Here is a 12,308-nt window from a genome sequence, read left to right as displayed (position 1 = left end):
TGCTTAGCATTGATGAAGCCCTTGCTTCAGGGAAACTGACTAGAATCTATTTAGTCTCCAGGGCATTTCTGAGAGGCAAGCAGGCCTCAGGGCACTGCAGAGGGACCTCGTCTTTTTGCAGAAAGCCTGGCAGACAGCAAAATGAGGCCAAGCCTGAGGGCTCCCGGCTCCTTCTCTTCCTTGTGGAATGCCCTTTCCGACTGGCGTGAGTGTCGGGGCTCCGTGAATAACCTGCTGTGTGTCTTTGGGTGTGAGATTTGGGCTATGGGATGTGTCCGCACAATATCCCAGAGAAGGAAAAATTTTGTATCTGTCAAAAACCTACTAGGGATGTCAAAATAGGAAACAATATTTATAAATACGAAATTCTGGGTAAAACATGGCAAAACTCCTCGAGATAGACAATAAGAAACAAAGAGAAGTGGTGAGCATCCTCCTACAGAAAGCCCCCGCCACCCTCACCCCGGCTCCTGCATGCCAAGAGCCTGTCCCTGCCCCAGAAGGAGGCCACAGTGCCTTTGTGGAGGGGTCTCCACAGTTAAGGAAGGATGAAAGGTCACCCTGCCCAGCACAGCAGATCCTGCCACCTTGTTCCCATCTACCCTTCTGCCTTGTCCACCAGCACGTCTTCTTTTAAGCTGGGCTTTCTCCTCTTGACTAGTCCCCCCTTTACTCTCTGGCCTCCAAGCTGCTTCTCCTTCCTCTTCTCCCCACCTTCCATGACCACCTGTCGTAATTTTAATCTTTCTATAGTGTCCAGTCCAACAGCACCATTTCTGTGAAGCCTCTCCAATTTCCCCAGCTGGACGGAACTTCTGTATATTCGTAACCCTTCCTATGCGTTTATGCCTTATGATGTTTGTGACTGTCTTCCCTTCTATAAGAGATTCAACTCTTAAAGGGCAAGGGCCATGTTTTATCATTGTTGCAACTCCTAAAGTGCCTAGCCTGCTGCCTTTTATTTAGCAAGGCCCTCAAAAAGCTTTGGATGAATTAATTGGAATCATCCAGATTTTCCCTTCATTCAGTTAGATTTCTTTTTCAAAGAAAGGCCTTCAGCCTGGAATTTCTCACTAAGTGAGATGCTTTCATCTGCAGTGGCAGGCCAGGTTTCGGAGGGAAAGCATTTTTATTCTTGCATGTGACTTTCTCAAAACCTTTCCCTTGTGAGAGTGTATAGCAGTGTTCTTTCCTTCTTGTCATCTCAGCGGATTATCCAGTTCTCCTCTGTCGCAAACACATTTGGATTTTACCATCACTCTTTCACCAGACAAGAAAATCAGGCCTCAAAGGTAGAAGAGCCTATTCCAGCAGAGTCCCTCTGTCCTGTTCCATTTAGGAGGGCCTGTAAGGTGATGTGCCTTGCTGCTGGTGGTGTCATCTGCATGGCTGCCTTTCCTCAATCAAAGAAGGGCACTCACAGGTCAGCATCTGCAGAGAGCAGTGACCTGGGATTCCTTATGTATGGATGGGAAACCGCTTGCAGGTTTGTGGCTACATGAAGCAAAGATGCGACTCAGTCTCATTGTGTTTGAACACATGTCAGTGAGCTAGTTTTGCAAAACGCGTGCGACTGTGGTGATGAAGTCATATATCAATGAGACTCGCCAGTGGACACTGCTTGGCTCCTCCTGTCTGACTCTCATGGCTGCCAAGCATGTTTTCCACATCACTAAACAAGATCACCCCTCCCTTGGAGCTGGAGTCAAGGAGAGGAAATACTATCCACCAGAAAAAAATCACAACCACACTGTCCAAATACGAGCATTAGTCTTGGAGTTGCGTTTCTGAAAAAAGTGTCTGTCCTCAGCCAAATCTTTAAAGGGGCTTGTGGGAGAAAATAGGGGAAATGTCAAAAAACTGTACCCAGAGGATTCATTCCTTTCCCCCCACCCAAAAATGGATGCTGGGAGAAGATACCTGCGAGTCACTCAGCATTAGTTACTGTGCCATTCTTACTTGGGGTGTATTGGGGTGTGGGGGGATGGCATCCACTCCCAGGGCTCCAGGAGCTGTGGTTCAGGTGAGTGACTGTGGTTCAGGGCAAATCAGATGCTCCTTCTGAACGACATAGAGACCTATGATCAGTGCACAGCATAGAGACCCACCATCAGGGCGTTTGCTTCGTCTTGCCTCATTTCATTGTAAATTATTAAAAGATAAAAAGGGACTGTGCCTTTAAATTTTACTGTTGTTAAAGTAATCCCATTATCCCCTCTATATTCCTCTCCACACTCCCATATAGCTAGATCAGACATTTTATTAGATCAATACTCAATGTTGCATTCCGATAACTCTAATATTGTTCACAGCTGAACCAAGTTAGGGTATTATAAGTACATTTTCTCTCCTTTAAAATTGCTTGCATTTAGTGGAGTTAACAATGTTCTCCTTTTCGTGTTTACATAGTTCTCTATATGTCTATCACTGATTCATCCTGAAAATCTCTTTCAGAACCATAAACACCCTCTTAACACATATGGGCAATTCAATCTGTTCCATTTTCCTGGGAGGTGGCCACCTCTCCTTGCTGGCTATTCTTGGGGTCAGCTGGGCAGATGTCCTGCAGGGTGGCCCTCCACCATCACCCAGGCAAGCCCCTTTGCTTCTTGCCTGTGCGGGAGCCCATGTGTCTGGGATTTCCTGTGTCCCACTTTCTGGGGTTCTTCCCTTTCTTTAGTGGATGCATATTCTAGTCATCTCCTGGGAAATGGTCTGGAAGAGGTAATTTGAACCTTGTATATCTGAAATAGTCTTTATTCCACCTGCACATTTAATTGAGGGTTAGTCTAGGCATAGAATTATTTTCCCTCAACATTTCAATTTGAAAATGCTCCACTGTTTTTTGTAGCATCCTGTGTGGCTGTTGGGGATTCAAGTACCCTTTTGGTGAACAATTATTCATAATCATTGATGTGCAATATATTTCTCTTGCTTTATCTCCAATGTTTTGAAGTTTTATGAGATTGCCTTGATGCGGTTGACATTTTTCGTTCAGAGTTCTTAGTGGGCTCTTTTAATTTGGAATCTTGTGGCCTTCATTTTGAGAAACTAAAATAATATATACAATTCCTCCATAATTTCTCCCTTTTATTTTTTCAGTTCTTTCTTTCTGGAACTTGTAGTACTAGTCTGGGTCCTCCAGGAAGGAGATGCCAGGACAGGATGAAACATGAGAGGATTTTGTTAAGGAAGATGGTGGTGAGAGAGTGTGGGGAGGAATCTAAGAGAGGCTGGGGGCTGGGGTAGCAAATCTGAACCCTGCAAAGGAGAGAGGGAGGGAGGATTGGAGGGTGCATCTCGTAGGGGACAGCTGTCGTGGAGCTGAAGCCCCATCAGAGAGCCTACCTCTTCCAAGAACTGGCCTGCCTTGGTGCTTTGCCTCACTCAGTGACCAGGAGCAGCTCCCAGAGTGTGTGCATGGAGCAGAGGCTGTGGAGGGCCTCAGCAGCTGCAGCTGCCAGTTGGCCAGGTACGTTCTCACGGCTGCCACCTCCTATCATCCTGTGAATGCTGACTCTCCTGCACGGATTCTATCCTTTTCTTATCTTTTCTCCCCTATTATTGTCCCTTAACAAAGAATATTGGAAGATTTTCCTAGCTTTATTTTCAGATCATTTTATCTGCTCTAATATTTAAATTTCCAAGTGCTCTTTCTTGTTCTTGGAGTCTTTTTTTCTAGCTTCTTGTTTGACATTTATAATATCATCTTTTTTCTCTGAAGGTAATTGAGGGTTTTAGAAAATTATCTTGCCCCCTGCTATGCCTCTACTTACTCGTTTCCTTTCTGTGTTTGCCTTGACCTTTCTTTTTCATGTGAAAGCCTTTCCTCAAATGTCTGGTGACACTTGGCTGCCTGTCATTTAAGAAAGTGCCCCTAGTCAGCTCATTGGAAGCTGTGAGGGAGAGGGCTGCGTTTGGTCCTGCCAGGTGGAGGAACACCCAGGCATCAGTACTGGGAGGTCTTTCCTCTCAGCCCATTGGATTTCCCTAAAGAGTCCTTCGCGGCTGGGATGAGGCACCTGCGTGCTGAGTAGAGGAAGGGAGTCATGGGTCAGTCATCCTGTACGCAGATTTTCACACAACCCCCTCAGTCTCCAGGATATGCCTTGCCCCCTGCCCTAAGTAATGCAGAACCCAAATCCATACCCTTCCTGGGTTTCTCCAGAGTCAACCTCAAACCCTAGGCTGGGGAGTCTGTTTCCTAAAGGCACTTTCAACCAGTGTTCCTGTTTCCAGCCCCACACATCAGGTCTTCTTTCAGAGGCTCCCGGCCCCTCTGTTGTGTGAATGGGAATGTGCTACTATCCTCTAAATCAGACAGGCACCTGCAAAGGCTTTTTGTTTATCTGAATGACTCCTGTTGGAATATTAGTCATGAATAGGATAATGTATTTCAAATGTTCCAAACTTCTTTAAGAGAACGGGAAAGAAAACCATCTGTTGACTCTGGTCTTTGCTCAGGTCCAGAGGCGGGAGGCTCCAGGTCCAGTCTGAGGAGTAAATGTTGGATGCATAAACTCATCAGTGTTGGGAACCCAGTGAGGCTACACAGCACAGAGGGGCTGGACAGAGTCAGGGGAAGAGGAGCTGGCTTGTCTCCTCATTGTCACACGCCGTCCCACCGTGGAGGACTCAGGCTGTCTCGTGGCTACAGAGGTAGTGAAGCGGTTGCCAGGGGCCAGAGCAGGAGCAGAATTTCTCCGTGAAGACAGTGGTTAGGAGGAAGGACTGAGAGCGCATCCCGCTGGGGTACTGGAAGGTGTAGGATTCCATCAGGGCAAATGCTATCGCTTGTGCTTTAAGACTAGGATTTGTGGAACAGGTAGAATGCATCTCCTGCCCTCCCCGTTGCTTAGCAACAGGCCTCTTTCTCATTCCCAGCAGGTCCAAAAGGGCCCAGTTTTGAAGGTAGGGGGCAAGGAGTGGGGGATGAAGGTAGGATAACTCCCTGGTCTGCATAATAATGAGACATTCTGGCTCCTTTGTGCAAAAGGTACCCGCCTTGCAAATGAATGAGGTAGTTGAAAAACATTTCTTTTCCCTGCTTCGGGTTTATTCTGTGAGGATGAATGCTTACCTGGGGCAGGCACATGTTTCTGTGTATGTGTTTGTATTTCCACAGCAGTCTGCTGGATTGCGAGAGTCAAAGACATGTTTTCAGCCCACACCGGTGGGGAGGTCACAATGCCTGCTCCCGGGGCTTCCACACTGGACACTGGGTCAGGGAAGCCCCCGTTTCCTGAGTTGTTCTGTGGGACTCCAAAGGGCCTCCTGCCAAGCTCTCTGACAGTTCACATCCCATCTGAATAGCCTCATGTGCCAGTCCAGAGCCTCTGAGAAGCAGATGCCAAGAGGGGATTAAAAGTGCCAGGATTTTGTTGGGGGAGATGCCCAGGTGAGGAACGTCAGAGGGAGCCTGGTAACTTGCAGCTGGTAGACCACGGTCTCAGCCCCACCAGTGTAGTGCAAAGTCTGTGCTGTGAAGCTCTGCATTGCCCGGGACAGGCTGGCTGGTGAATGGTCAAGGGAAAGTCAGGTCAGCCTGACCTAGGGCAGGAGTCCCCACACCTGGTCTGTGGCCTGTTAGGAACTGGGCTGCACAGCAGGAAGTGAGCGGTAGGTGAGCAAACTTCATTTGTATTTATGACCCTCCCCATCACTCACATTACCGCCTGAGCTCTGCTTCCCGTCAGATCAGTAACGGCATTACAGTCTCACGGGATCGTGAGCCCTTTTGTGAACTGCACATTTGAGGATCTAGGTTGTGTGCTCCTTGTGAGAATCTAACGCCTGATAATCTGTCACTATGTCCCATCACCCCCGATGGGACTGTCTAGTTGCAAGAAAACAAGCTCAGGGCTCCCACTGACTCTACATTATGGTGATGTTGTATAATTATTTCATTATTATATAATTATATATAATATATAAAATATATAATATACAATATTATATTCTAATATGTAATATAATATATAATATAATATAAATTATATATTAGATATAATATATCAGAATATATTATATAATATATCAGAATATAATATATTATGAAATAAGGAATATAACAGAATATTATTTTGTAGAATAGAATAGAATTTTTTTCATTCTATAATAGAATAGAATATTTCATTATTTCATTCTATATTCATTATTTCATTCTATAATATTATATAATAGAATAGAATATTATTTATATATTAGAATATAATATATAGTATAATATAGAATATAATATATAATGAAATAAGGAATATAATAGAATGTAATAGAAATAAAGTAATTATTATAAATAAACACAGTAGAAATAAAGTTCACAATAAATGCCATGCGCTTGAATCATCTTGAAACCATCCTCCCCCACCACCTCCCTGGTCCATGGAAAAAATGTCTCCCATGAAACTCGTCCCTGGTGCCAAAAAGTTTGGGGACTGCTGTTCTAGGGCCACTGAATGATTCACAGGACAGGAGACACTGGTGAGGGGCTCCCTGGGGACTCCTACTTCCCTGCCCTGTAACATCCAGCCCCAGGTGCACACATGTTCAACCTCATGCCTCTGACTTAGACACCATCAACATAAGCATTCCAGCCTTCTGGTTCCAAGCCAGGGGTCCATAAACAAATCCTTCTTAGTTAGCCTCGGGAGCTCAACACCTTTGGTATCTCACCCACTTAACTGGCACGCCTACTCTTGTTGGATCTGGTTATAAAGTAAACTATGTTCTTTGAGAGCTGTTGCATACAGATGAGTTGGTAGCCAGTCTGAGCTGGCCCACAGACTCATAAAATCAACAGGGCCTCAGGTACCCTCACCCAGCACATCCAAACTCTTGCATCAAAGGTGCAAGGACTTGCTCACATCGAGAATCTGGCTGCTTTCTTGGAGACCAAGAAAATGAGTTTTTGTTTCTACATTTACTCCAGCAATCCATGAGGTAAGAGGAGAAACACCTCATTGTCTCTTTGTAGGAAAAAGAAGTTAATTCTTGTGAAAATTTAGACCTCTTTTCCCCACCTCAAATCTAGGCAGACTTGTCTGTCCACTTCTGGGGGGATAGATAGAAGCACGGTTTTAACTCACTCACTGGATGCTTTTGATGTGCTGGTTATGTTTGGATTTATTAGCTGTGAGCTACATCTTGCCTTCCCTGGGCCACTCCGCAGCCCTGCGGCTGGAGGGCAGTAAGAATCTTTGGTTGCATCATGCCTGGATCCGAAGTCTTCTTTTGGCGGCAGAGATGTATGTAGGGTTTTCATCTCCGGTGGCATCCTTTCAATTGTAGCAAGACCTTGCCTAGGAACACAACCTCTGCCAGGCCTTTTCCATCTTTAAGGTAGAGGATCAAGGTGCTAGTGGGGTCTATTACGGAAAACATCTATCGGGAAAAGGCAAGAGTTAGCAAGACATTTTGATTACCTTCGCCCAAATGTCTTTCTTTCCTTTCCTGACGTAGGACTTCATAGGAATTTTGCACCATTCTGAATGAATACATTTGGATTTCTCAACATTTGTTCAGCTCCCTAATGACTGTTGTGACAATTGCTGTATACCAGTGAATGCCAACTGTTTATCTCTGCTCTGAACAGGTATGGAGCCCCTTCTCTCAGTATCTGTATCTTACAGATTTGGTGCATAGGCACTTAAAAGGAGTTGGTCTTTCTCAACTAGCAACCTTTAGGAAAAATGATTGGATTTTTCTCCTTTTAGCTGGGCTTACAAAATGGAGCAAAACATCATGATTGTGCAAAGGATCCGTTATGGACAGAAACTTGGCAGAGTCCCTCACTGGATGCTTTTGATCTGCTGGTTGTACCTAGATTGTTAGCTGCGAGCTGCACGCTGCCTTCCCTGGGCCTTTCCTTGGCCCTGGGGCTGGAGGGCAGTTAGAATCTTTGGTTGAATCTTTGGTTACATTGGACGAGCTGCGCAGTCTTTGTGGGCTCCCTTCAGTCGTGGGCTTGGCTTGTGTTGTCTTACTCTGCATTGTTTAGTGTAAATGGATTCTCACTAAGCTTCAGCTTCTAAGAGCATGATGGGATAGGGATATCTGGGAATGTATGGGCCATCAGAAAAGCTTTTTTTTTTTTTAAATACTCAAGTCATGAAGGTGGATTTCTTCTGTGTAAAGAGGTGCACCAAGTCATTGTAGGTGCAAGACTGCACTTGCAAAGAAGCAGAGTATGTGAATTCCTTGTGAGTGGGTCTTGATCTTTAATGCTGTTAGTGACTTTCGGTTTGCCTGATTGTTTTTTTTTAATATAAGAAGCTTGTAATTGCCAAGCATGCTTTGCTGTGAAGAGCTAAGACTCAAAATTTCCCATGCATGTTCCTTTTCTTTCCTCAGTAATGTGTTTTTCTGTGCTAGGTTACAAGTCTACCCTGGACCTTGTCACAGCTCAGTGATTGTCCAAGGATTCAGCTGCGACTCACATGCTTTGCCTTTTACTTGCCCCAGGGTTTCCATGCATTGAAGGCTTCCTGGTGCTCTCTCAGTGGAATTGCTTCTGGCCTGGCAGTTTGATCCTGAGGGTGACCCACATGTTTCTCCCCTTGGCTCCACAATTTAGGATGCCAATGATGACTGTTGTCTTCTCTTCATTCTTGTCTTTCTCATGACTATTATTATTATAGATACAGGTTTTTTTCTTCATTTGCCTTTCAACAAGCGTGTAATGAGAACTCATTGTGTCTGGGGTGCTAGGTCCTGGGAAACCACTGATTGGCTTGGAAAACACTGCTCTGGAGGGCAGGCACTTGGGCTAGGGGATATGTGCATGGAAACAAACTGTCACACGCTAGTGGGAGAGACACCATGATGAGTGGGGACTGTGACACAAAAACGTAGCTCATGGTATCATTGCTGCCTGCACAGGAAAGTACATCATACTTTTCCTATAGAAGACCTCATGGAAGCATGATCCTAAATGCCCTGGGTGAGCAGGAAGGGGCCTACTGGAGGCAGGGAGAAGAACATTCTAGAACAAGGAAATGGCATTTACAAAAATATGCAAGCATGAGACAGAGCACGGCTTACACAGGGAATACCAGGCTGGTGTGGCTGAGGGTGGGTGACCAGGGGAGGGGTGAGGGAAGCTGCAGGGTGCCATGATGAAGGACCGAGTATGTGATGCTGAGGATCTTGGGCAGTGTCTGGAAGGTGGTGAGAACCAGGGTAAGATCTTGTTTACGTTGTGGAAGGGTTGCTCTGCCTGCAAAGTGCAAGGTGGACTGAGTAGGGTAAGACCACGGCCGGGTAATCAGGGAGGAGATTACCAAGAGGCAGAAGGCACAAGGTCTGGTGGCCGATCGGCTGCAGAGAGTGATGGGGACAGGTGAGGATGAAGTGGAGCTCTGAAACAGGAGCCAGAGACTCCCAAAGGCCACAAAAAGAGCACACCTTGAATGGCACAGAGCCTTTTCCTTCCATTCACCCTCCCACTTTCAAGACTGTGATGACCTAGGCTCAAGCCAAAAGAATACAGAAAAGGGCCCAGGACTTCTCAATCTGCTCTGTCTCCTGAAATATATATGGTTCAGGAATAGTATTAGTACTGCTGTGAAATAGCAAAAAGTGGTTGGCTTGATTATGTTGTTCAGAAATCATCATGAACAAGCAGGGTATGCAGAAATTGGAAAAAGAAAACAGAGCAAAAACAAACATCTACAAAAAAATGCTGAAGAAAAAAATTAGTGTAGAGACATATAAAAGATAGACCCCTAGAAAAGTCAACAATAGGCCTGGTGCAGTGCCTTACACCTGTAATCCCAGCACTTTGGGTGGCTGAGGCTCATCTGAGGTCAAGAGTTCAAGACCAGCTTGGCCAACATGGAAAAACCTCATTTCTACTAAAAATATGAAAATTAGCCAGGCCTGGTGGTGCACACCTGTAGTCCCAGCTACTTAGGAGGCTGAGGCATGAGAATCGCTTGGACCCGGGAGGTGGAGGTGGCAGTGAACCGAGATCGTGCCACTGTACTCCAGCCTGGGTGATAGAGTAAGAATAAAAATAAAAAAAAATAAAAAATAAATAAAAAAGAAGAAAAGAAAAGAAAAAGAAAAGTAACAATAAACCTTAAGGGTCAAAGGTTGTTCCCTGTTTCAGGCAGGATGATTTTAAGCCATCCTTTTAGAAGATTGTGAAGGATGTGCAAAGTGTCAGCCTTTCTTGCCACTGCCTTGTCAGAATCTGTGAGCAAACAGAAAAAAGAACGATGCCCTTACACATGAAACTCTCGGATTCTTTTTAGAAAAATAACAGAAAGAAACCAAAAATAGTGCAGAGAACAGGTCGCTTCAAAACTATTGAGGATCCAAAGATGTTCTGCCCTAAGGAATTGCTTCTCAAAAACTGTTATTAAGGTCCTTATCTGTCAAATATAAAACCCAACCCAAAAGCATCCCATTAGAAACTAGAGCATTGAAACACTAATTTTGAGCAATCATTGTAAAGCCTCATCAAATCCAGCTCACTCATTGCAGGAATACACAACTCAAAGGCCCTAGGAAAAATGTAAATCTGAATTTTCCCAGCACTGTTTTGGATAAATAATTTCTTCTCTCAGAAGAAGCCTGTTGTTATTTTTCAAAATGGGTTTCCCAGTATGCAACAGAGTCCATCTCTGCATGCATGTATCTGCCCTGTGCTGTGTTCTGCCGTTACCATGCTTTGTAAACTTTGCATTCTGGTTAGATGCATGTGACCCACCCATGCTTCTAAGAGAAGATTCTTTTTGAATGCTCCGTGAAGTACAAGCCAGAATTTTCCATTTATTTAGAATTTCCAATGTTCCTGCCCCTCCCTCTCCTCCACTTGCACACACACCAATGTTTCTTGGCTGGGATTCAGGAATTGTATTTATTGGGGTCTCCCAGTGTGTCACCATATCCCCAGGGAGCAGATTTAAATGTGCGACCCAACACAGTTGAAAGCAACAGATTAATACTGTCTTTGCAGAGTTAAAACAGCCCTCTCTCAGGCGACTGCCTCTAGGGGAAGTCTCATGGTTCGTTGCCCTTGATTACATTCTCGGGAGCTTTCTGGTTTTAACCAGATCTACCATTTGTCCTTGAGGAGCTCAGGAGAACTCAGCAACTGTGAATAACTGTTGCGGGTCTTTTCACAAGAGAAGATTCCGTGAAGTGTGCGGCCCCTTGGAGTCCGAGAGCAGCAATGAGATGTTCAGAGAGATAAGGGTAATCCTGGTCTCATGCTGGAAGGTGCATGTGACCATTTTGGGGATCAGGGTATTTGGATGCTGTTAAGGGAAGTGTTGGACGGCTGATGAATTATGCACAGAGTATGGGGAGCTTGAATCGGGTTCAGAGATAAGCCATAGGCATGGGCTAAGGTCACTTTAGAAGACCTCTGGGAAGCCCCTGCTGTGCTGGACTTAGTGAAGTGTGATGATACAGTCCCTGTGCTGCAGAAGCTCCGGTCCCCAGGAGAGGATGAGTAGGGATGACAGGTACAAGAGTGGCTTCGTGACACATCAGCGGACTGGCAGAGCATGAGCACGTTTTAACCTACCGACCAGGCTCCCCAACCCAGTCTGCTTCAAGGGCAGCCCTGGGGGATGGGGGGAGTGGTAGGAGAGAGGGCTGCTTCCTCTCCCAATACTCCATCCCCTCAGAGGAAGCGGAGAAGGGGAGTCAGGAGACCCCCAGAGCGTGCCCCAGGACCAGGTCTGAGAGTCCTTTCCAGCATGGGGCCCTTCACTCCTAGTCCTGCCTGAATCCATTGTGCACGAGAATTCACGCCCAGGCTGGGCAGTGCTGACCACTGAAGAGACAGGATGACGTCTGCTGGGGACAGAGGCTGCCAGGGAGTGGAGAAAACCCCGTGCGGCACTCGGATTTTCTTCAGCTTCTTACTGACACACCTGCTCCTTTGGCTGGGCGGTTCCCAGCCTGTGGTGTTTACAGATTTGGATTTCTACACAGATGCCCCTTAAGTATCTTGTAGCAGTGGGGAAAGGGGTGGGGAGAGAGCGGGAGGATGGCACTGCGGCAAGGGGAGTGGCGCGACCCAGGCACCCAGCGCACAGCGGGCAAATCCCTTCCCACGCGACCGACCACATCCACTGAGACCTGAAGCTGGGAATAGGCAGCCACCGGAGAAGCACAGCCGAGAGCTGGGGGTTGAAACTGCTTTCTCATCTATGAAGAGGCTGGTTTTCTCCTCCTCACTGAAGGCCAGAGGAAACAAGACTTCAACCTCACCCGTTAGGATGTGGGTTGGAAATCAGGAAGAAGCTTGGGCTTTAGGGGTGTGGAGAGGCAGGAATCCATGTCAGCGGGAAATG

General features: G+C 46.1%; 1 protein-coding gene across 4 annotated transcripts in view; it reads left to right on the top strand.

Annotated features, from left to right (window-relative positions):
• The window catches only part of LOC105476213 (potassium inwardly rectifying channel subfamily J member 1), a 66,747-nt gene that overhangs the window by 30,872 nt on the left and 23,567 nt on the right, over positions 1 to 12,308 (top strand). Inside the window, exons 1-2 of one of the 4 annotated variants that reach the window (XM_011731919.3) lie at positions 6,737 to 6,939; positions 7,459 to 7,591. The exons of 1 other annotated variant lie outside the window; for it this stretch is intronic. In XM_011731919.3, the coding sequence (XP_011730221.2) occupies positions 7,562 to 7,591 (30 nt within the window). In that variant the 5' untranslated portion in view covers positions 6,737 to 6,939; positions 7,459 to 7,561. Of the gene's footprint in view, positions 1 to 6,736; positions 6,940 to 7,458; positions 7,592 to 11,041; positions 11,200 to 12,308 lie in introns of those variants that run through there. 2 more of the 4 variants (XM_011731921.3, XM_011731920.3) reach the window with 2 other exon arrangements.

Source organism: Macaca nemestrina, chromosome 12 (genome assembly GCF_043159975.1).
Source record: "Macaca nemestrina isolate mMacNem1 chromosome 12, mMacNem.hap1, whole genome shotgun sequence".
In the NCBI taxonomy this organism is placed as follows: Eukaryota; Metazoa; Chordata; class Mammalia; order Primates; family Cercopithecidae; genus Macaca; species Macaca nemestrina.
This window is presented reverse-complemented; position numbering and strand designations above follow the sequence as displayed.